This window comes from Muntiacus reevesi, chromosome 14, assembly GCF_963930625.1.
Source record: "Muntiacus reevesi chromosome 14, mMunRee1.1, whole genome shotgun sequence".
NCBI classification, from domain to species: Eukaryota; Metazoa; Chordata; class Mammalia; order Artiodactyla; family Cervidae; genus Muntiacus; species Muntiacus reevesi.
Genome location: NC_089262.1, coordinates 34,423,463 through 34,448,651, shown reverse-complemented (window position 1 = coordinate 34,448,651; position 25,189 = coordinate 34,423,463). Strand labels below are relative to the sequence as shown.

General features: G+C 39.1%; 1 protein-coding gene across 4 annotated transcripts in view; it reads left to right on the top strand.

The window, feature by feature from the left end:
- The window catches only part of DAB2 (DAB adaptor protein 2), a 191,776-nt gene that overhangs the window by 152,535 nt on the left and 14,052 nt on the right, over nt 1-25,189 (top strand). For 2 of the 4 annotated variants that reach the window (XM_065905783.1, XM_065905782.1), the window contains exons 2-9: nt 14,385-14,577; nt 15,592-15,731; nt 16,536-16,634; nt 19,761-19,892; nt 20,372-20,452; nt 21,224-21,250; nt 21,494-21,547; nt 21,953-22,015. In XM_065905783.1, the coding sequence (XP_065761855.1) occupies nt 14,487-14,577; nt 15,592-15,731; nt 16,536-16,634; nt 19,761-19,892; nt 20,372-20,452; nt 21,224-21,250; nt 21,494-21,547; nt 21,953-22,015 (687 nt within the window). In that variant the 5' untranslated portion in view covers nt 14,385-14,486. Of the gene's footprint in view, nt 1-4,106; nt 4,206-14,384; nt 14,578-15,591; nt 15,732-16,535; nt 16,635-19,760; nt 19,893-20,371; nt 20,453-21,223; nt 21,251-21,493; nt 21,548-21,952; nt 22,016-25,189 lie in introns of those variants that run through there. The other 2 variants (XM_065905784.1, XM_065905786.1) reach the window with 2 other exon arrangements.

The following is a 25,189-nucleotide window of genomic DNA, read 5'->3' as shown; positions in this document are numbered from 1 at the left end:
GTGCACTAGCTCATCTCGTGCTAAATCTGTAGAGCTGTGTGGTACACCCACACCTTGTCATCTTAAGAAGGCAATGAAAACCAACAGAGATGGTGTACATGCAACAGGCCTGGGAGCAGGGAGGATTCCCATCTCATCGGCTTATTCTGGGAAAGTCTTCCCACAGTAAATTAAATTTTTGACCAATTATTTGCCTTAAAGTCAAGGCTTGACCATGAGGTGATACTTAGTAACTATGAGTGCTAGGCAGATTATAAATGGTAACTTAATGCAAAGGACAAACATTCAACACAATTTTTAAAAAAAAAATTTTTTTGAAATATAGTTGATTTACAGTGTTGTGCTAATTTCTTACAATTTGTAGTCAAAGCTCTGAGAACTAGAAAATAGATACAGTTCACAGGCTTTTAGCACAACTGTTAGACAATATAGTACTCTCACTATTAATTTAAGTCAAATTCATTTCATTGGAAAGGAGTAGAGGGTTACCCAGTATTAGATTCACTCTATCTTAAGCTGCAGATGAAGAACACATTTTAACAGACACAGAGACAGATCTAATAAATGTTTTTATAGTCCAGAAAGCCAGAAAAATTATATAGATGGTCTTAGTATAGAGATTTATCACTTCAAATATGTTCAGTTCTTTGGAAAGTAGCGATTCCTTTGCTTCTATATGAATTGATGCTTTATTTAGTTAATACGTTTATTGCCTTTTTGCAGTTTTTTAAGTAATTTATTTATTTTTTACTGTTCTGGGTCTTCATTGATGCAAGGGCTTTTCCCTAGCTGTGGCTAGTGAGGGTTACTCTCTAGTTGTGGTGTACAGGCTTCTCTTGTTGCAGAGCACAGGTTCTCGGGTTCACGGCCTCAGAAGTGGCGGCATAGGACTCAGAAGTTGCGGGTCGCTGGCTCTAGGGCACAGGCGCCGCAGTTGTGGCACGTGGTATACAGTGGCTCAGCGGTCGCACCGCAGCATGTGGGATCTTCCTGGATCAGGGATCTAACCTGTGTCTCCTGCATTGGCAGGCAGATTCTTTACCACTGAGCCACCAGGGAAGGCCCATTAGATACCCAAACTATGCTGTTGAATCAGGCTAATAGTATAGGTTTATAGGAAACAACATACTGCATTGAATAGTACTTCATGGAAATATAAAGTTAAGACACTGATTATTTCGGTCTTGCAGAAAAATATCTAGATCAACAGTAAAAAACAATCATGTTGGAACTGGACAAGAAGAATATCATTTTTCTAGGCTCCTCACAAAGTCATTGGTTAATGCCACCTCAGGAACTTATCTTCTGAAAAAGAGAAAAGAGTAAATGAAATATTCAAGACTTGAGCCTTTGAAAATACATATAATGACATAACCAGGACAATTTTCTTAAGTACCTTTTTTTAATGCAGCTGGCACAAATTTGTCATTCCCTCCCCTCCCCACCCACCGAGTTCTGGGATGATTTTAATATTAGAAGAGATGACTTAAGAAAACAATCCAGTGGACTATATGTGTTAGAAAATCTTCAAAGTCACGCTTTAAATACCAGAGTAAACTTTTCGACATCTGTTCAGATTAAGATGATACTTGAGATTTTTCCTTGTATTCCTTGATTATTACAACCGAGAAAGAAAACCAGTAACCTGTAGCTTCATTTTCTAACAACTCTTAACTTAGTTCACTGAAACACCCCCTCCGTTTTAACTTAATTTACAGAAATCATTTAAATGATTGCCAAACGTGGAATAGAAATTGACTTCCTGAAAACTTCTTTAGATTATTAACATTTAATGTTTGGAATATATAGGAGTGGCTTTTGCCTAAAGGCTTTAGTAGGTATAAGTATCCATGATTACTCTTCCCAACTTGTGAATTACACATCAGGATTGCTAAGGTAGATGCCTAGAAATGTTTGTGGACGGGAGGACCAGTTAATGGTGACGACTTACCTAAGTAACAGGTTTAATTTGGTTGCTCTCACATGGATTTATGTATAGAATTCATGAAACAAAGTGTCTCACCTACTTTAGAAGTGAAAGTCTGATATTAAGTGGTAGATTTTTTTTCTTGTAATTGGAATTTCTATCTCTGCAGTAAATGAACTATATACACTTATTTTGATACTTGGAACACCTTATTTCATACATTTTTCGATGTAGTTGCTTCAACTGCCCAGCAATTAAAATCCCAAAACTGTTTCATTTAGCATGAGTTAGTGTGCTGCTGTTTAGAATTTTCCCACCCCTTGGTTTAAAAATGCATTGATTTATCCCCATATACTTATTTGGTCCAATACCATTTCCCAGAAGATGACGGAATAATGATGGAGTGTGAACCTTAGCTCAAGGATGCTTGTGCATTTCCACTACTTCCTTCATCTCACTCTGCAGCAACTTCTTAGAATATCTGTGTGCTCACAAGTTCAAAGCAGGTGGTCTAGCTATTTCAGACCGTTTTTAGAACTTGTCACCTAAATTTTCAACACTTGAGTAATATTAATATATCATTGCAGGAAGCAAGAAAGCAAGTTGGTAGATTCACCTTTCTGCTTATCTAACACAACCTGCCATTATTTAGGGATTTCTTACCTGTTAACTTATCTAATTTGACCAGTAACCAAGAAGTAAACAAATGAGTGTAAATGCATATTTCTTCCAGATGAGTTCCCCTGACCTTTTAGATTTCATTCTGGTGACTTCCTAACCTTCAGCAAGGTAGATCACTGATGTTGTGAGAGGAGAGGGCTGGTTATCAGGTTGCTGTTTCTCTGTCAACCTGAAATTCAACAAATGTTAATAGAAAATTCCTTTTTATTTTTAAATGACTCATTTTTCCTTTATCTTATTTAAAAGCAACCAAATCTCCCTAAGGGAAATCAGCTAAATCATGAAGCACAACCCTTAGAGTGATAACTGATCTATCAAGTACACAGGTAATAGTTAACAGTAAGTTAACTTACTGAATCACTATGCTATACATCTGACACTAACACCACATTGTAAATCAACTATACTACAATAAATAAAATAATGTAAAAAGTAGTGCATACATATATGCATCAAATGATATATAGCAGAATGTTCATAGAAGCACAATTCATAACAGCTCCAAATTGGATAAAATTTGTGGTATATTCATATAATGAGATATGTGGTAAAAATAACGAACAAGATACAACATAGCTGGAACTTCATAGATATTATATTGAGTAAAATAAAGCAGATGCAGAAGCAAAAAAAAAAACAAGTAAATAAATAAAATACAGGTGCTTCTAAATAATGTATTTTTTCTTGAATTCTTCTAACATTCAAGATGACTCCTCTAACTTTCAAGGTGACTGTTGTAATGGCACTCAAGTAGAAAGTAGGACCTGTTTAACAGTGAAGATTTATGTGTACAAGCATCATAGGTGAAATCACAGAATTATTCACATGTATAAACCATGTATCCTGAAGTCCAGGTGCTAGATGTACTACATGGTTGAGCTGACTTCATTTGGGGTTACTTCATCTGGGGACGAGAAAGCACAGCTCGATGCTGTGTGTTCTAGGAAACAAACTGCTAAGTTTCATCTGTATGATTTATTTAAAAGCTAGCTTGAAATTAGGAAGAGGGATGAGTTTTATTAAATGAACTTGTGAAGGATAGATATGAGAGCAGTGAAGTATTTACTGGTCAACTGGGGCAAGTATGCATAGATATAAGGGAAGATTATTGAAGAAGGTGTGAATAGTGTTAGTGTATTGGCTTAGAAATCAAATGTATGGCAGTCCTTTTCCCTTGTTCTGATTTATTCGTATTTTGACTACATTTTCTTGCAAGGGACAAGCATAATATCCACTGTACATTTAGGTGCCAAATTCAAAGTAAAAATTATGTTTCTGTGATTTTGTACCAGCTCCATGATGCTTCTCAAATCACGACCCCAGAGGCCCTGCAATAGAAGAATTCCAGAGGCTTCCATGTTAGTAGCTTAGTCCTTAAAAAAAAAAAAAAAAAAAAAAAAAACTTAACAATATTTCATAGATTGTTTATTCTTTATTCTAAAAAGAGTATTTTACTCTCTTCCTTTGCCTTTAGGACAGGAGGGAAGCAGAATGAAATATAGTATCCTTTACTACCTAATGGTATGAAGTAGAGTTCTTCTGAATTCAGATTTTAAAACTGCAGCTCGGGGTCCCCGGCCTTACAACAGCACCCCGGGTGAGTTACTGTGCACCCACGACACCGTGGTGACTTTTGTCCCTGAAGCAAGTGCTCTGGGGACTGAGGCAGGGGCTGCCGTCTCTGGTCCCGCCAGGCTGTCCCAGGGTGGGGGAGAAGTGCTCTGCAGGGCCCCATCGTGTCCCCACAGGCCCGCAGGTCACACAGCTCCTTCAGTGTGCTCACACGTACCACTCACCAGCCAGAGCATTGTGTGTTCCAAGTCTCTTCAGTCATAACCCCATGGACTGTAGCCCACCCGGCTCCGCTGTCCACAGGATTCTCCAGGCAAGAATACTGGAGTGGATTGCCATGCCCTCCTCCGGGGATCTCCCCAACCCAGGAAGATCTCTTAGGTCTCCTGCATTGGGAGGTGGGTTCTTTACCACTAGCGCCACCTGAACCAGGGTACTGAAGCCTGCCCGAAGTGCCAGCATGTCTTCTTGACTGGGTTAGCTGGGGACCCTGACATTTGAGTGCAGTCTTTTTTGAAGGGTGGAGGGGGGCGGGGAGGGGGCGTTGCCCTGGGTCTTCATTGCTGCGCTTTCTCTAGTTGTAGCGAGCATGGGCTGCTCTGCATTGCGGTGCACAGGCTTCTCATTGCGGTGGCTTCCCTTGTTGTGGAGCACGGGCTCTGGGCACAAAGGCTTCAGCAGTGGCAGCGTGTGGGCTCTGTAATTATGGTATGCGGCTCTAGGACGCGTGGGCATCAGTAGTTGCAGCACACTGACTTAGTTGCCCTGAGGCATGTGGAATCTTCCCGGAGCAGGGATCAAACCCGTGTCCCCTGCACTGGCAGGTGGACCTCCATCCACGGTGTCACCAGCAAAGTCCTGAGCCCCGGGCTTGAATCTAACCTTCTTATTTTTTTATCTGTTCCTCAGACATAAGGAGTTTTCCCTCCCCTTCCCCCCGTACCTCCCCCCACATTCCCACTCCATGTTGGACCACTTCAATCCACTGGCCATTTCCCAGATATGTCTTACCTTGATAAACAAATTTACCTACTAAGTTGACAGCTATCTCTGAGCCTAAAGCCCAAGGTGTATGGGGAAGGGTAGCCTTTGTTTCCAAGCCCCTCCTACCCTCTCAAAAGGCATAATTTCCTTTCCTCCAGAACAATGGATTCCTAAGTGACGCTAGTGGTAAAGAACCCACCTCCCAATGCAGGAGACAGAAGAGATCTTCCCGGGTCAGGGAGATCCCCTGGAGGAGGGCATGGCAATCCACTCCAGTATTATTGCCTGGAGAATCCCTTTCCTTAGGATTAATGAGAATCACTCATGGATCCTTCCATAGGTGATACATTATCTAATAGAGAGGCAGCTAATAAGGTAGTTGAAGATGGTGCTTAATGAACCGTCTATGAACCCGACTCAAACATGCAGTCATTACCTTACCAATCTCTCTTCCCCACATAGCTCTTGAGGCATGAGTAAAAGGAGATGTTAACATTGAGACAGGTATACTCTGTGATTAATCCAATCCTAAGCATCATGTGTCTGTATTCACAAAAACTCTACATGGTCCATAGACCGCAGAGATATTCCAACAGTACCTTCTTTCCTAGAGTTTGACTAAGTGTAAGGAGAGATTCTAGAGTCAGTTTGCTGTGTCTTTGTTCACACAAGCATGTTAGCTTGTGTCCAGCTTGCACAAGTTACTCTGTGAATCTACACGTTCTACCTTTTCTAATCCTAGTAAAGTCTTCAAAATAAGTCATTGCATTGAAACAACTAAGTAATGTGATTGTAAAACTGATCATCTACAATACTTCAGTTCACTTTGTGAGTAATTTTTAAACATTTTTAGTGAATTGGTTGCATTGCACAGTCTAGGGAATAGGCCTTCATTCAGATAATAACATATCAGATATTACATATCTGTTATTATTCAGATAATAACATTATTATCTGAAGCCCCCTATTTTGGGGGCCCCCTAGATGGCGCTAGTGGTAAAGAACCCTCCTGCCAATGCAGCAGACATGAGACTCAGGTTCAACCCCTGGGTCGGGAAGATCCCCTGGAGGAGGGCACAACAAACTGCTCCAGTATTCTTGCCCAGAGAATCCTGTGGACAGAGGAGCCTGGAGGGCTACAGTCCTTGGGGTCACAAAGAGTCAGACACAACTGAAGTGACGCATGCAAGCCTGTTTTTAAAGTCTTAAACTCTCCTAAACACTTTTATTATGATGACTGTTCTTTAGGCTCTGTTAGGAAATACTCCTAATAAAAACTTATTTTAAAAACAAAATGGGCGGAGGTGGGTACAAAATTGAGAGGTCATAATGAGTCAAGAACATTGGAAGTTGCCAACTGAAGAACTCAAACTTCCTAGCAGGCTTTAGAAAAAATAACTAAAAGGCCAAGTACTGAGTAGCAGAGAATGTACTGAAATAATGTGAATTCTTTGATCTGTGAGTTGCGTCTCAAGCCTAGCCAAATACTTTCTTCCAAGCAGCCAAATTAGCATTTGTGAGCTAGTTTGACCAGGTAGGACTCCAGCTACCTAGCAAAGGAGGATCTAGTGATACTGTATCATTAGATCCCATAAACGGCTTTTTCTGTTTCGGTTCAGAAAATATCTATTCAAGCTATTCTGCTAATTTATCTTCCTGTTCTTTGGTATATCTATTAACTCATTCTTGGTTCAGTCTCAATATAATGGGCCTTGTATGGACTTCTTAAAAAATAGTTTGTTTGTTTGTTTTAAAAAAAAAAAAACCAGACTCATACCCTCTAAAAATAGGACACTCGAGTCTCATTTTAGGATCTAGATTTTTCCTGGTACCAACTCTTATCTACAACCAGCTGTTGAACAGTTAGACAAGTTATATATTCTTTGTTACCCTCAGTTTCTTAATCCTTATAATGAAAGGGTATGACTAAATTATTCCCTAGGTTTCTTGCAGTTCAGTAGTCTAACCCACTTGGTATTTGTTTCTTTAAGGCAACAAAGGATTGTGGAAGTTAGACTTATACCTCAAACTTGTCAGAGCATTAGAATCATCTGTGAATCTTTAAAATATATTGGTCCTTGCATCTCTTTCCGCATAGATTCCAACTTAATGAATCTGGGTGTGTCACGGACTTGGACAACTTAAGAGCTCCTCATAAAAGCTCCCCAGGGGATGTGAGGTAGACCTTTCACGCCGCCATTGGCGATAATGGAGGCCGAGAGTTGACTCGGAATTCATTAGAACAGGCCTCTCCGGATAACTTAGTGTAGCTTTTATTCCCGTAGTCCTATTCCTGTCAGATGTGTGTGTGTTAGTCGCTCAGTCATGTCCGACTCTTTGTGACCCCATGGACTGTAATTCGCCAGGCTCCTCTGCCCTTGGGATTCTCCAAGCAAGAACCTATCTTCTACAGTCACAGAAGCCAGAGCTGGACAGGAGGTGGTTCTAACAGTATTTCTACTTACTAGCTATTTACTTATCGGTCCCACTTATTCTAAAATCATTTCAACACTTGGTGTGGAAAAGCAATGTCAACTATAACACAAGACTGCATACCTGCCACATAGTCCATGGCTTGCTGCAGTCCATGGGGTTGCAGAGAGTTGGACATGACTGAGTGACTGAACTGAACTGTCCATGAAACCTAGATGTGATTTAACCGTAGTTACCACTTGGTGGGAGCTTTCTGTATTTGAGATACTGAGGTCTCTGCATCAGTTATTAATGATTTCTTATAACAACACTACAAATTATATTCCCATTTTACAGGTGAAGAAATGAATATTAGATAGATTGACTCAAGCCAGAGAGCTAAAAAGTAGTGAAAATGTGAAAGACTTCTTAGCCTGAACTCTGACCTGCTACACTGTCTGGCCTCTTTCCCAAATTAACTGTCTGGGGAACTTTTAACTCTGGTCTGACTTGGTTTCAAAGGCTGGGAGAAGTTTTCCAGTTCAGAGCTTTCTAAGTCCTATCTTCCTGCAGCATCCTTCCCAGGGGTTACAGACAATGATATGTGCTCTCTGTAAATGCCTAACCAGTGCATACCTCCTCGACTCAGGCACATTTTGTTCCTGAGGCCCCTACAGCAGTGTCAGCATTTACAAGAAAATCTCCTAAGGACTCCTTTTCAATGTGTATTAACATAGTCTCATTTCCCCAATTAAACAGTCTGCAAGAATCTTACTGTCTACTCAGCTTGGCCTTTGCAGGGTAGAATCAGTTTTCCTAACAGTATAGGGATTCAAGCAGTTAAGGGAGACTAGTTTTGCACCAATATCAGCAACTTGGCTGCATTATTTCTGGTAAGGTCCCTTATTCTCAAAAGGCTACTTTGAAGATAGTGCTGAAGGCTGTTTGCTGCCCTCTTGGACCCCAAGATGTGCCCTAGAGGTTAATATTTCACATGTCCTAGTTCAGTATCTCAGCTGAGACAAGCAGAAGGTTCCAAAGGACAAGGAAGCATACTTCTGACCCTTCCAAAGTGCTAGACACTAGCAAAGACATCGATGCTGCTTTGTCCTTGATTCTCCTTAACTCCCTTTCCTGTGTCTGTTTTATGCGGCTCTTTCTGGAAAGTTAACTGATATGTGAAAGTCCATGGGATTATGACTCTGAAAGCAGCTGGAAAAATGCAGGTTAACATCAGTGGAATTTAAAAAAAAGATAAGAACAGCAGCATATATGAAAAGAAAGGGAACACAGATCATGTTCAATTAAAGCCCATCAGCTAGTTAGTGATTGATCTTGTGTTACTGAGTCCATTTCAGTATTCATAAGATGGAGACACATTCTATTCACAGAGCTGCCAGGACAAGTGTTCGAAGGGCTTGGTAGGTTAGGGTTTTGTACTATTCCCCTTAACGTTAAAAACAGGTCCTCTATCATTTGTAGAATGGGGCCACCTTTAAATAAGTTCTTAAGTTATTCCTTTTACCAGCATTGAGACTGACCAAGAAAATTCCTATCTGCTCCGAATAATAGGTAAAAAGATAGACTGGGAGGGAGGTGGCAAACTTGTGTCATGATGTTGCTTTAGAACCCTGTAGTCATTCATTAGAATCGTTGCTGATGCCAATACTATTCCTCCTGATGGAAAAGTGAGGAAGAATAAGGAGGCACCAGCCAAAATTGTCCCTGCACAAGTGTGTCCCTATGCTCAGTATTCCAAGGTTCTAAAAACTTGCATGAATCACTTTAAGTGGTAAATAAACTATAGCAGATTGTTTTCTAGTGTAAAGGACATAATCATCTTAAGATGACTCACACAGCCTTCTGGTATACATTCCTCAGAACTTTCTCAGAAACCAAAAAAACAAAAAATGTTGCAAAATGTCTCCTGATCATCTGATTCTCCTGCTGTGGAAAGGGGAAGTCCCCACATGGTTTGCATGAAGTCCAAAATCCAAGTTAGAGATCTTCACTCAAATGAAGCTCATTTTTTTGATTTAGCATAGTTTTCATTTACAACTTTTTATTCTGTATTAGACCTTAAAAAGGGTTCAAAATATACAGTAACTTTAGATTCTCATCTGTTTTCAGATGATCATCTTATTTCTATTCTTGGGCTTCTAAAGAAGTAAACAGATCATTCCTAAGAACTAGAATAACAAACCAGCTAGGTTTAGATAGGGTGAGGGGGCAGTCCATGTGGCTTCTTGATTATGTTTTTGGACTTTATTAGTAATCCATGTTTTATGATAGCATCCTTTGTGTGTGTTTCCTGATTAACTTTCGGTCCTTAGTCAAAAGGACTGTCCTTGCTGGTTGTCCTACCCCCAGTGGTTCTCCTTTAAAAATAAAAGTTAAAAATCTTTTTTACCTTACTAGAGGTAAATCTTTTTTACCTTACTAAAGCTTACTAGAGCTTTAAAATAGATGCCTTTTTTTTTTTTTTTCTTTCAACAATACCCTAATTTGGGAAAGCAGTCACAGGAAATGGTAGGATGGTAGGGTCTCTTTTGGTCCTCAGCTTCCTTTTTCAGGCCCAAAGCCTTCCCAAAAATCAATTCATTATAAAACCTATTAGAGGTTTTATGAGCACAGTTGACAATTCTGTAACATTGTTGGAAGGAGTATGCATTTGAATTTTAAACACTGGATTTAAGTTGATTATTCGTACAGAGGGACATCAGTCTGGAAGCAAGACTTCCTGTCTCCCGCAGGTCAAATGGTAACTTGGGCATTTGGGAGGTCTGTGATGAGGGAATTTCTCTTTAAACCTGTGGAGAAAGGTGAGTGTTTATCACTCTGTTATACACATAACTGGTTGTACGCTTTGGCTAAAAACTTTTCAGTAAACCTTTGATGTTTCTTTATAAAGAGATTTATCTTTGAGTCTTGGAGCCTGTGGGCAAAATCTACCTTCCAATCATTTCAGGGAGCACAGATAATTTTTAAATTGTATGGCCTGCATTAGAGGCCTGCCCTTGGCTGTTACAACCCAACAGACACATTCCTTTTCTTCAAAAAATATGCTAAGATGCTAAAGGAACGTTTTATACCTATTTTTTTTCTCCCCTGCTCCTTGTAACTGCTCATCCCCAAACCGTGAAAGGATATAGTCAAAGAATACCAAGTACCTTAAAACAATCCTAATGCTATGAATGTTGAACTTCAGTGTCTAACAAGAGAAGTTTTTGCTATAAAACCATGGTAGCAAGACGCACTGTAGACCTCTTCAGTTTTGAAAGCTGTTTGCTGACACCAGATTTAATGCCTGGTCTTGAGTTATAAGGTTGTTATGTCTTGTATCATTTTTATGAGTAAACCACACACCGCCATTCCCTCTCCCAAGCCCCCTCAAAATGCTTTGTGGCATTTCTGAAATTCCTTTAAAATACTCACTTTTGAATAAAATTTGCTGTGTTTAATGAGCTAAGACTTTTCTTGTCAGCAATAATCTCCTACAGAAAAGTATGATATTAGACTTCAAAGATGGGGCAACAAATTCCTATGCCAGGTTCCTTCCTGCCAGAATTGGGCAGGAAGGAGTGGAAGTCTTCAGGGACAAACAAGTAGCAGGAATGGGTAGGAAAATGAGAGATAAGGCAGCTCTGCTAATTCGAAAAGGAAAGGAGTCAAAAAGGAAAAAATTTCTCAAAGAGGTGAGAAATATTGGGGTTTCTATATAAGAATGAAAGAAAAGGATATTAAAAATATGCAAGAGTATGAATTGGAACAAACTCCAGAAGATAGTGAAGGGCAGGGGAACCTCCGGGTTGCAAAGAGTTGGACACAACTTAGCGACTGAACGACAGAAACAACAAGGGGTAAAATATTTAATATAAAATGAAAATGTCTCAGTCTTTGTCCTAAGTGCAAGAGGAGGCCCAAGATTAAGTGGGGAAGCTTTACTTTAAAATTTAGAATGCCTTCATTAAGAAAAAATTCAGATTATCCTAATTCAGTGAACATAAGCCATGGACTGGAACTTCAAGATTGTCATGGGAGCAAAAAAAAATGGGGGAAAAGGGGCTCACAAAAAGGTATCGATATGTGATGCATGCCGTCAGATATGGTCAAAAGAATGAAAGCAAAGTAATTGGATTTGGTCAGAAGAGCCATTAGCAGTTGGAGTTGACTTTCTGAGGTTAGCATTAAGATGAATAGTCCTTTGAGAGGAAGAAAGCATCAATTTTAAATGTTTAAATCATGAAGTGGTAACTGGAGGACTGTAGGGTCACATGGAAGTGTTTTCCTTATTTCTAAGATATGATGAGCAACTCAGAAAGGAAAGGGCCCAAGGGGAGAAGCTGAGGATGCGGGAGGATGGATGTTGATGTTTCTCCTTAGATCAGAGCTTGGTCTCACTTCCTGATGTTGTTAACACAGGGAAATATCTTCTTGATTTGAAAAAAGAGCATTATTATTGGCTTCCTGAAATTAGAAGACTAGGAATATGACTAGGAGATTTATCACATTGCTGGAAAATAAATCTTGGAACCACTAGAAATCAACCAAGACACACAAAAAAAAACAGAGGTGTTGTATTAGTTTTCAAGGGCTGCCACAACAAATTACCAAAAACTGGGTTACTTGAAACAACATGAATTTATTCTCTCATGGTTCTGGAGGCCAGAAGCCCCAAATTAATATGTCATCAGGATTTATTCCTTCTGAAGGTGCTGAGAGAGTATTCATTGCACGTCTGTCTCAGCATCTGCGGGACATTGGTCATCCTGGCATTCCTGATTTGTAGAGGCATCAATCCAATATCTACCTTTGTATTCACATCACCTCTGCAGTGTGTCTCTGTGCTTCTAATCTCCCCTTGCCTTTCTTTTATAATGACATTAGTTATGGAATTTAGGACCCTCCCAAATCCAGAATGATCCCAACTCAAAAGCCTTCACTTGATGACAGTTACAAATAGCCTTTACTCAGATAAGGTCACATACAAAGGTTCAGGGGTCAGGACTTGGGTGTATCTTTGTGGGGGGGGGGTGAAGGACCCTACAAGTATGTAATAGAACATCTCTGTAGCCCATGAGGTTTCCCGTATGAGACTCATCAGTGTAGCATTTGAGGAACTCTGGTCTGGGGCCAGACAGCCTGGATTGGAGACCTGGTTTTAACTCAGCAGCTGCGTTGTTTAAAACCTCTGTGCCTTGGCTTTCCCTCTGGAAAAGTGAAATAATACTGCATCATACTACTCACAGAGTTACCATGAGTGTTCTGGAGTTAATGCAGTTAAAGGGCTAATAGTGCCTGGCCTTCAACTAAGTCATGGGTAAATAGGGCTTCAAGTCTCCTAATGTTGTCACCTGTAAATAGACTGTCTCCCAGGTATCTACCAGTCAGGTGTCTTTGAGCAAAAACAACTATTAAATCTTCAAATGCAATAATTCAGATAACATTAACCGTACATAGATTTTATGTATGTGTGTGTGTATGTGTTTCAAAAGACTATTAAAATTGCAAAGAATGAAGCTAGCTTTTGGGGTGAGACTAGTGGCTGAGCCGGTAAGTGTTCCTCACAGGATTCCACACTGTGAGTGGCTTTTTTCTTCCTTTTATCTTCAGTTCACACAGAAAGCTAACCTTCCCTAGCTCTCTCTCTGGTGCAGTATAGAAATGTTCACTCCTGAGAGGCGAAAGAACCTTTTGAAATGCTAACTCACTTCTGTGTGCTTGCAGTGACTTTGCTTTTTTGTTTTACCTGCTGCGATACATGGGGGAGTTTTATGGAGAACATTCTAGATGGTTTTGAGGGCCCCCACTCCTGTCTGTGCATAGTTGTGTCCGACTCTTTGCAACCCAATGGACTATAGCCTGCTAGGTTCCTCTGTCCATGGAATTTTCCAGGCAAGAATACTGGAGTGGGTTACCATTCTAGGGGATCTTCCCCACCCAAGGATCGAATCCATGTTCCTTGTATCTCCTGCGTTAGCAGTTGATTCTTTACCACGGTGCCACCTGGAAAGCTGTTTAGAGGATAATAATGCTAAATAATAGCACAAAGTATATTCATTCAGTGAGAACATTTTTTTGAAATTTAAAAAAATTTTGCAATTTGTATTTCTTTGGCTGTGCTGGTTCTCATTTGTGGCATGCAGCATCTTTGTTGCGGCGTGTAGGCTCTTTCAGCTGCAGCGTGTGAGCTCTTAGCTGTGGCACGTGGGACCTAGTTCTCTGACCAAATATCGAACCTGTGCCCCCTGCAGTGGAAGCCCAGAATCTTAACCGCTGGACCACCAGGGAAGCCCCTACATGTGACATATATTGATCCCTATCTTTAATACTAGCTTCTTATCCAAAGTTCCAGTACGAATTTCTTAGCCAGATAATAACAGTTCTACTTTATTGAGACAGAGTTGATTTCCAACACTATATGTTTAAGATGTACAGCATAGTGATTCACAATTTTTAAAGATTATACTCAATTTATAGTTATTATAAAATATTGGCTGTATTTCCCATCTATCAATATATCCTCGTAGCTTGTTTATTTTGTACATAGGAGCCATACCTATAATCACATTACCAGATAATAATTGCTTAACAAAAAATCTAGTAAATACCTTCTTTCCATTTTGGAAACTATAAAGGAAACAGTCCTACCCACTCCTGTGCTGTCAGAGTTCAGTCTAACAGAGAAGTAAGAACAAAATGAGTCTGAAGAACTACACTCGGAAGTCACTGGTTGTGGGCCTGTTAGGACATGAAGTCTGGATTTGCTGTGTTGTGATCTCATTGTGCCTCTAAACTCTGCCCACAGGTGTCTGTAGCAGGTTATGTTTGTTTGAGACGACTCCATCAGGGATCGCCTGCTGTCACTAAGAGTCTGCTGGTGCTGGAGTTGGCCGTCTGCCTTCTTGCCATGTCTAACGAAGTAGAAACAAGCGCAACTAATGGTCAGCCTGACCAACAGGCTGCACCAAAGGCCCCATCCAAGAAGGAAAAGAAGAAAGGTATGGAGAAATCTTCTTGAGCCCTATGAGGGGAGTTAGTAGTGGTTACCAGTGAAGAAGGATGAAGTTCAAGGGAAAGTAAGATTTGGTCCTTGCCTTGATTCAATCTCAGCCAAGTCTCAAGTTCTCCTAAATATGAAAATAAGACTTTTGCGGAGGAGATTGGTTTAATTCCTCTATGAAAAGACATATATATTTATATATATATGAACCCAGTAATTGCTTCAACTTGGATCCTGCTGGGAAACTTTCATAGATATTATTCAGTTGGAAAATGCAACTGTCAAGTATTACATGGTTATCTTTCAGTAACCTATGTACAATTTTGCTTTACTGAAGTAGCTGTTTTATAAAAATCAAGATCTTTATTTTGTAAGACCCTCTTCTTTTGACACAAAAGTACCACTAGAAAGTGCCAGCATCCTTAATCATTCATAGTTTGACAATATACCATGATTTCTTTGCCTTTCATATCCATGCTTTAGAAATGGGAATGAAAAGAAAAGCAAAAGAAGTTATATTGATGAAATAATCATCTTAATGGTTTTCAAGGGAATTTACCCGTAGCTCTCTTCTGCTTTATTGATGGTTAGAAAATGTTAGCAAATTGTGCAGTAGCTGATTTTCCTTTTATTAGAAAAAGTATTATCCTCCTTATATTCTTTTTAAAAAATATTTTTATAACTATCATGACAAATATCCCAGAATATCCCCCAATCCTATCTCACATATTCCCATAAATTTCCTATACTTCAGCCCGTTCTGCATCATTAAGAGTTTATTTTCTCTCCACCCCAATGCCATACACAGTTTTACACAGTGTGATTTTTTTCTTTTTTTTTTTTTTTACTCAGAGAAAGTAAGGATAATGGTGGAATGTTGCATTGATCAATTGTAGTATAATCAAGGTTTATGTAACCCAGATTTTTAGATTCTACAGCATTTCTGGTCATACTTGGGGCTGATATTTCAGCACATGTATAAACTTGATCCTTTAACTTTTTCTTTTCTCAGGCATGGAAAAGACAGATGAATATCTTTTGGCAAGATTCAAAGGTGATGGTGTGAAATACAAGGCCAAGCTAATTGGCATTGATGATGTGCCAGATGCAAGAGGAGATAAAATGAGCCAAGATTCTATGATGAAACTAAAGGTAACAGAGGAAAGGATAATTTGTTGCTATGTTAAGCAAATGTCCAACAGAGGGAGTGATATTAGAAGTTTGTATTTACTTATAGCTTTCCTGGTAGCTCAGTGATAAAGAACCTGCTTGCCAATGCAGAAGTCTGGGGTTTGATCCCTGGGTTGGGAAGATTGCCTGGAGGAGGGCATCGCAACCCACTCCAGTATTCTTGCCTGGAGAATCCCCATGGACAGAAGAGCCTGTGGGCTACGGTCCATGGGGTAGCAAAGAGTCGGACACGACTAAAGCAACTTAGCATGCAGTCATGTACAGCAGGACCCTAGATGCCTTTTCCTTTGAGCAGACCAAATTTCAGAGCCTGGAGGTATTCGGGTAAAACTCAGGACTCTACTTTGAAATAAATGTTATTTAGTGTTAGTCCTTTAGGTTTATTTAAATTTTTAAATTCTAATGCTGCCACACTACAAACCTCATTAAGGAAGTAATACTCATTGAATAAGACAAGGCCTAGAAGGAACATCTTTGAAGACATTTGAAGATCTTCTGGTCCAATCTTCTTGTCTTTGCCAGTGACTCTTCACTGGCCAAGGGAATTAGAAGGACTTGCCCGAGTTCACATAGCTAACTAGTGATCTCCTGGCTCGCTGTCTTCCATTTAATCCTGCTGTCTGTTATGAAAGATGCTTAATCCTTTCATAGATGGTAAACCAAGCTGAAAACAAAGCTGATTGTCTTTTAAAATTTTAGAGTCAGAGGCATCATAGGGCGCTTTTAACTAGAATTTTTTTAACTAGAATTTCCCAATGTCATCAGGGAATGGCGGCAGCTGCTCGGTCTCAGGGACAACACAAGCAAAGGATCTGGGTCAATATTTCTCTTTCTGGAATAAAAATCATCGATGAGAAAACTGGGGTAAGAATTCACTTTCGCTGACACCTTTCTGACCATCTGAGTCTGACAAATAATTTGTGGCGTAAATTTCAGCTGCCGTTTTCCCTTTTCAAAATTCTGTAGGAAAAGAAAAGGAAATAGTACATATTGCTGCACTTCTCCAGGAGTAACAGGCAAAAAACAGACAGGGTAGGAGGTGAGGAGTCATGATACTTTACTTTGAATTTTATTTCCTGTAATAGATGTGAACCTCAAGTCAATAAGACTAACCTCAACACCGATATACCATAGGTACCAGTATCAGTCAGGTATTTTTTGGACTAAGAGATTAATCCTTACCCCTGGTTTGTGATTCTGTCATAGATCTGTGTATGGGTCTATTTTAATATATTGGTCATGGGTGAACTTGATGAACAAAACATCTTCCTTCCTGTTTCCCTTTCTCATTCCTTCTCACCCCATAGGTGTCACCTTGTTCATTTTCTGTGGTTGCTATTATTCTATCACATGAATAGTCTTTCTTAATTTTGGTTTGTTTGAGTTTTATCAAAAAACGATCATACTTCAAGTGTTCTGGGATTTTTTTTCTTCCCTCCACTCAATATAACATTAGATTCATCCATTTGAAATGGTTTTTTATTGCTACACAATAGTTCATTGTATCAGGATACTGTGGGGAGATCTCCCATTGCTATTCAACCCTTCCTAGAGATTCCCATTATTTAATATGCAAAAATCCATCGGTCAAACTTAGGACCCTGGAATCCTGGTACAGCTTAGCCATCCTGCTACCTTCATGCACTGCTGCCTCTACTGTCCCTTATCTTTTGACTTTTATTTTCATAAACCTGCCAGAGAATAGTGACAGATATTCCTCACAAGCATTCTCTTACTCCCAAACTTCCTAATATGCCCAATATAATATTATATTATATATTATATATAGTATGCTCAATATAATAATATGCTTAATATAACAATATAATAATATGCTCAAGAGTTGAGCCCTACTATCTACTTGAAAGGGTCAAGAGAAAGGCGAGTAGGGAACTGAGGGGAAGGCACTACTAAATCAATAAGCCCCCTTCATATGACATTCCTGGATAATGACATGAACATCTAGGTGAGGTTAGTAAATACTTGATGACAGAATTTGGTGACTTCCAGAATGTCCTGGAGGTAATTGCCCCAGTAATACTTAGGATGGTTCTCTGACCTGGCTGAGCCATTGTCAAAGAATCCTTGTGAACATTCCTCTAGCTCAGATATGCCATTCACTTGAGTTTGAGTTGGGAAAGTCAGAAGCACTAGATATTAGGAAGAGGTGGCAAGAATACACAGAAGAACTATACAAAAAAGATCTTCATGACCCAGATAACCATGATGATGTGATCACTCACCTAGAGCCAGACATCCTGGAATACGAAGTGAAGTAGGCCTTAGGAAGTATCACTGTGAACAAAGCTAGTGGAGGTGATGGAATTCCAGCTGAGCTATTTCAAATCCTAAATGTTCAAGCTGGATTTAGAAAAGGCAGAGGAACCAGAGATCAAACTGCCAACATCCGGTGGAACATTGAAAAAGAAAGAGTTCCGGAAAAACATCTACTTCTGCTTTATTGACTATACCAAAGCCTCTGTTCCAGAAAAACATCTACTTCTGCTTTATTGACTATACCAAAGCCTCTGACTGTGTGGATCACAACAAACTGTGGAAAATTCTGCAAGAGATGGGAATACCGGACCACTTGATCTGCCTCCTGAGAAATCTGTATTCAGGTCAAGAAGTAACAGTTAGAACTGGACATGGAACAACAAACTGGCTCCAAATAGGGAAAGGAATACATCAAGGCTGTATATTGTCACCCTGCTTATTTAATTTATATGCAGAGTACATCATCAGAAACACTGGGCTGGATGAAGAAAAAGCTGGAATCAAGAATGCTAGGAGAAATATCAATAACCTCAGATACACAGATGACCAGCACCCTTATGGCAGAAAGTGAATAACTAAAGAGCCTCTTGATGAATGTGAAAGAGGAGAGTGAAAAAGTTGGCTTAAAACTCAACATTCAGAAAACTAAGATCACGGCATCTGGTCCCATCACCTCATGGCAAATAGATGGGGAAACGATGGAAACAGTGACAGACTTAATTTTTTTGGACTCCAAAATCACTGCAGATGGTGACTGCAGCCATAAAGTTAAAAGATGCTTGCTCCTTGGAAGAAAAGTTATGACCAACCTAGACAGCATATTAAAAAGCAGAGACATTACTTTGCCAACAAAGGTCTGTCTAGTCAAAGCTATAGTTTTTCCAGTAGTCACATATGGATGCGAGAGTTGGGCTATAAAGAAAGCTGAACACCAAAGAATTGATGCTTTTGAACTGTGGTGTTGGAGAAGACTCTTGAGAGTCCCTTGGTCAGCAAGGAGATCTAACCAGTCCACCCTAAAGGAAATCAGTCCTGAATACTCATTGGAAGGACTGATGCTAAAGCTGAAACTTCAATACTTTGGTTACCTGATGGGAAGAACTGACTCATTGGAAAAGACCCTGATGCTGGGAAAGATTGAAGGTGGGGTGGGGGGAGAAGGGGAGGACACAGGATGAGATTGTTGGATGGCATCACCGACTCGATGGACATGAATTTGAAGAGGCTCTGGGAGTTGGTGATAGACAGGGAAGTCTTGCGTGCTGCAGTCCATGGGATTGCAGAGAGACACAGCTGAGCGACTGAACTGAACTTGGAAAGTAGACCTACTTGGAATGCTTTAGAGGTTATATGTCCCATCTTTGCTTAAGAAAATCTTGGTCTTCTAATCCTCAGTTCTTTCTTGCGATTTGGGATCATGTCTTTGGGATAGAGAGACTCAAGTATAGATATTTTAAGAAGGATCATTCTTTCTATTTCTGTTTTCTACTCTTTGTTGTTAGTTCCCTTTTTGTTTGTTTGTTTGTTTTTTGTTTTTTGTTTGTTTCCCATTTTGAACCCCTCCTAGCAAGGATAAATGTGGCCTTCAACCAGGAGGGAAAAATATTCAGATGTTTTAGCCTTTTCATATATGCCTAGGTATCTGATAGTTATGCTTGCCTGCAAATAGATTCTAGTTTTCTCAATACATCATTTTTTATGTTCTTTTTTAAGGTAATAGAACATGAACATCCAGTAAATAAGATTTCTTTCATTGCCCGTGATGTGACAGATAACCGAGCATTTGGTTATGTGTGTGGAGGAGAAGGTCAACACCAATTTTTTGCCATAAAAACAGGGCAACAGGTAAGCTCTGATCCTTGAGGTATGCCTTCAGGGGGACTTAAGCATAAGGGTGTCTGTCTCTCAACTAGAGAACTTGCTGGAAACAGTTGGATGTAGGAGGACTAAACAATGCTTCAGAGGATGACTCTCTTTAATTGGTCTAAGGGATCTTTAAATGTCATTGATAACCATGTAATGTGAGGCACAAGGACTGTCAGAATGGAATTTGTCATAAGGTCATTGCTGATTTTAGAACAATAGTGAATTATTCCCAGAAGGTTTGAAGGACTTGGAAGATTATAGTAATACTTCTTGTTTTATCTATACACTTTATGTTTCTGGGAGTAGGGGTGAGAGTGGTGAAAATCTCCCACAGACCAGAGGAGGGTAGGAAGGAGCTTTAAGAGAAGGGAAGAAAACTAATACTAATCAGAAGTGATGAGGAGCAAAGGGAAGAAGATAGATTAAAATGCTGATAAAGATGCTTTGTCTTGCTTCAGGCTGAGCCGTTAGTCATTGATCTGAAAGACCTTTTCCAAGTTATCTATAATACAAAGAAAAAGGAAGAAGAAAAGAAAAAGGCAAGTACTGTACCATACAGGCCCTATTAAACTTAATACAATATTCAAGACTATGTCTGTACATTATGTGAACATATGTCCTCTCTGGAAAATTGGCTTCTTTGTGGCCAATGTAAGGAAATGTATTTCTCTTCTTTCCAATAGGGCAATAGATGAATGTTATAGTTAGGCCCTTCTGACTTCCAGTCCCTGACTCTTGTCTTTTCTCCTTGTAAGTTTCACATTGATTCCAAGGACTGTACATGAGTACCAAGTCCAATAGCTCTATTCAAATCCAGTATTGATATGAGGAGAGGCAGGGAATGTAGGGCAGAAATCAAATGCAAGATTCTCTTATGCCTGTGAACCTATAGGTATATTTATTTTCCTCTTGAACTTCTTGGGGCTTCCTTAAAAGCTCAGTTGATAAAGAACCCACCTGCAGTGCAGGAGACCCATGTTTGATTCCTGGGTCGGGAAGATCTGCTGGAGAAGGGATAGGATACTCACTCCAGTATTCTTGGGCTTCCCTTTTGGCTCAGCTGGTAAAGAAACCGCCTGCAATGAGGGAGACCTGGGTTCGATCTTTGGGATGGGAAGATCCCCTGGAGAAGTGACAGACTACCCACTCCAGTATTCTGATCTGGAGAATTCCATGATGGTATACTATACCATCTGTAGAGTCCATGGGGTTGCAAAGAGTCGGACATGACTGAGCAACTGTCACTTTCACTTTGAACTCACTTTACCGATAATTTATTAAGATCATTGAATTTGTGTCTCTCTTTTTAGATGGAAGAAGCCAACAAAACAGTAGAGGTAAAAGAGCATCTTTTGTTCTTGTGAATTGCATGTGTCATATGTATAAGCCCTGTTTGCCATCTACCCAAGCAGACTTCCCTCCTGGCTTATTACTGTGTGTTCATGACCCCTTGTCTTAGAAGATGTACAGTTGAATGATTAGTGCCAAAATCTTAACTGCTAATAAGGCAATACACTAGGAAATTAAATTGCATAGATAAAACTCACCAACTGAATCTTTAATATTTGCCATCTTTTCAGAATGGGAGTGATGCGCTAATGAATCTTGATGACCCACCTTGCAAACTAAAATTGGTATGTATGTGAATTTTTATGATTCTTACTTACCTAAACACAGGTTTTACTTCCTAATGATGTTGCTACTACCGAATATGTATGGAATCTATATGAAGATCCAATTGTGACAACTCTTTAACAGTCAGTATAGCATTTATGTCAGTATACAAAGTAATCTTCTTAGTAAAAACTTTTGAATCTAATCCAAATGCTTTTTTAAAAGTATGCATCAGGTGGATTTGTCTGGGGACTTGTCTACACTACCTGACCTAACTAACCTAATATCAAATCTATGTTGGATAAGTGAAAATCCAATTGTGACAACTATTTTCCTAAACTTTAGCTTAGGAAGCAATTACAACAATATACAAAATAATCCTTTTTAATAGACACATCTGAATCTAATCAAAATACTTTTTTAAGGGTGTTGACCAGATGGATTTGTTTGGGGACATGTCTACACCTCCTGACCTAAGTAGTCCAACAGTAAGTGTCTGTTTTTAAATTTGCAATGTAATGGAAATGGCATCTATAACTCAAATTGGCAATTAACCAGAAATCTCGAGCATTTCATTGAAACTTGGAAGGTGACTGTTGATTTTTCTGCATAAAGTGTAAATGGCTACTAGAACAAATTTGCATCTTAAGTCACCGTAGGAGCCTATCAGCACTACATCGGACACGTGAATATTGCTTAGAAGTTAAATCTGAGCAATAGGTCAGGCAATGTAGTCCATCTTGGTATTACTTAGGATCAGAAGGAGGAGCTGAATATTAATCCCTGGTGTAAGCCAAACTTGAAGGAAATATGTTTGTTAGATGACTGATTGTAGACTCCTGGCCTCTTCTTTTTTTTTTTTCCTATTCTTTTGTTGTAATTTGGCAGCATAAGCTTGGTATAAAGTAAGACCAAACAATTAAGAGGCTCAGTTATGTTTAACCAAAGCTTGTCTTTGTTTAAAAAGGTGCTCATTCTTTACAGGATATTATAGTATATCAAATCTTCTTATTATTGATCTGTAACAACTCTGAGAATGGAGGGATGTTTTTCTTTACAAATAAGGAAATGGTGATTCAAAAAACCTCTCATCTACCCAAGCAGAGGTTCAGTTTCAAGGCTAAAGAAACCAAAGAGACTTAGGCTAGAGCCTAAGTCTCAGACCTTCTAAAACAAGCTTCAAGTGAAAATACTTGTAATTTTGAATGACTTCTTAAAACTTTTTTATTTATTTAACAGTTTCTTGAGTATCTGCTGTTTGCAGGGTACAGAAGTGAGATTCATAATCCAGTGACGTCATGGAGTTTAATGTCTAGCAGGGAGACCAATGTTAAAATAATCACAAAGTCTAACAGTTGATGTTACTTACAAGGTTTTTATTTAGTTTAGAGGTTCAGATAATGCCTCTGAGTAAGTGAGCTTCTAGACTTGAACATAAATTATGAGAAAGCACCTAGACATAACTCAAGAAAAAGGGTGTCAGTCTAGAATGATGGGAAGAATGTTTATCTGGGAGTCTCCTGTAGAACTGTCAAGCAAACCTTTGTGACCAAAAAGGTCATAGAAACTAGAGAAACAACAGATTGAGAAGTGGTGAAAGTCTTGCTTGATGGAGTACTGCAGAGAATGGCCTGCTTATGAAATTTCACACAAATACCTAGGCCTAGTGAGACAGGAAGGAGCAGAGACTGCAGATATTCATCTCTACCCCCACCTTTATGAGAATCAAAACACAAAGGATAGCATTTTAGTGACCCTAAAAAGCCTGCAATAGAGAAGCTCATTTAATATTCTTTCAAGTAGGAAGTCCTGATTCATTTGTCTGTGAAACCTTTCATTCTTTGTAATGTTTGTTACTATTGTAAAGATAAACTTTTTGAAATACCAGATTAGATAATCCTGAAAGGTCCATCCTTGCTGTTTGGTTGCTAGGCAACTTTGCCCCTCCTTCATGGGAAGCTCCCTCCCCAAAGTAAATTGACATCTGAACAACCTTCTTTCCAACAACATTCAAACAACTAGTATATTGGAAGAGGTCAAAACACTCAATGTATGTAGAATTCCAGTGAGATGAGATAGGCAGGGAAGCACTGAATGTTTAATGTGCTTCTGTAGAATTCTAGAAAGTTCTAAAAAATGAAATGAAGAAAAACAGGAGTAATCTTAAGTCTTGTTTATATTAGACTTTGTGCATTCTAGGAATTTTTGGCTTATAGAAATAAAATGCAAGTTTTAGTTAAACTAACAATAAATTTAAATGATAAATAACATCAAAGTGGTGATATCTGTAAAAGAATGTTAATGGTGCTAATTATGTGCTCATTAGACTTTGCCAATGTGTTTCTACATATGACTCCATATTCATAAGTCATGAAATAGATTTATTTCTACTCGATAAAACCAACCTGTTTAAAAATTTTGAAATCTCACAACAGTTGCTCTGAAAGAGATGAAGAGAGACAGAAATCTAAATTACCTAGACTTTATGAGCAGTTTCTTAACCCATCTGTGCCTCCCTCCAACACTTATAAGAATAGTTTTTTGCATTTCAAGTAAAACTCATACTGCAAACTAAGTGACATGCCTTACAACGTAATTTTTATCACAAAATCTCTTGAACAATATTTTTCCATACTGTATCTCAAAAGAAGAAGAAGAAAAGAAAAAAAAAGAACAAAAAACCATGACCTTTAACTTTAAAAACCTTACCATTTGAAAGCCTGGTTATTAAGAAAAAAGGCATAAGATGTGGTTCCCCCATCAAATCTGATATGGGGATGGGATCAGGGCACAAAACACGGTATCATGTATATATCAGATGCAGTGGGTGGGCACAAGTGAAGCTGAAATAGAAGGATCATTGAGGAAAAGCTTTTTAAAGATCTGAACTTGAGTTAGGTTTTTGAAGTATGTAGGAAAGTAGAGAGTAGCGGTTAGGTTAAAAGCAAGTGACCCACCTCCATTGTGGGTCATTTTGAAAGTCTGGTTAATGAAGTTTATTTTGAAATGGGGAAGTCCCCAAAGGCTTTAAGCAGGGAGTCCCAGGGTTTGGTAGGCTGGAATGGTTAGGCAAGATGAATTACCTGAAGAAAAGCTAGTCTACTGAACTCAGTATTTAAAACCTGGTCTGTGCAGACACCTTCTTGGTTGCCTGCTTGCCTTTCTTACTGGAGCCTCTTAAGAGCAGGGACTAGATTTCATGTTCATGTCACCAGTTTCTGTCTCTCAGGTGCTCACATGACAGCCAAGTGGATGAAGTGTTTACAGTTTACAGTCCAATGCAGAATTAAATAAATGCTGACGGAGGAGGTAGATGAGGAGTCTTAACACTTTTCAGTTGTAGTCTATGAAGTGGGTTTTTAATTTTGAATTAACAACAAACGCAACCTGAGGAGAGCCTTATACATTTTACTTATAGGGTGACTATTCAGAAGTCTAACATTGTGGCTCCTGTTTCGTGTCCTCAGAACTTCTTCTGAAGTATTTGAAGGAGAACTCTACCAGCTGTGAACACCCAACTATTCTAATCCAGAGGTGGCTCATAATAAATGAATAAATATTGAAATCACAAGCTTTTGTAATACATTTTGTCCTACCTTTTGATTGTTAAAGATCCCTACATTAAGATCTTCCAATCAATTTCTTTGATTTTTTTTTAAGGT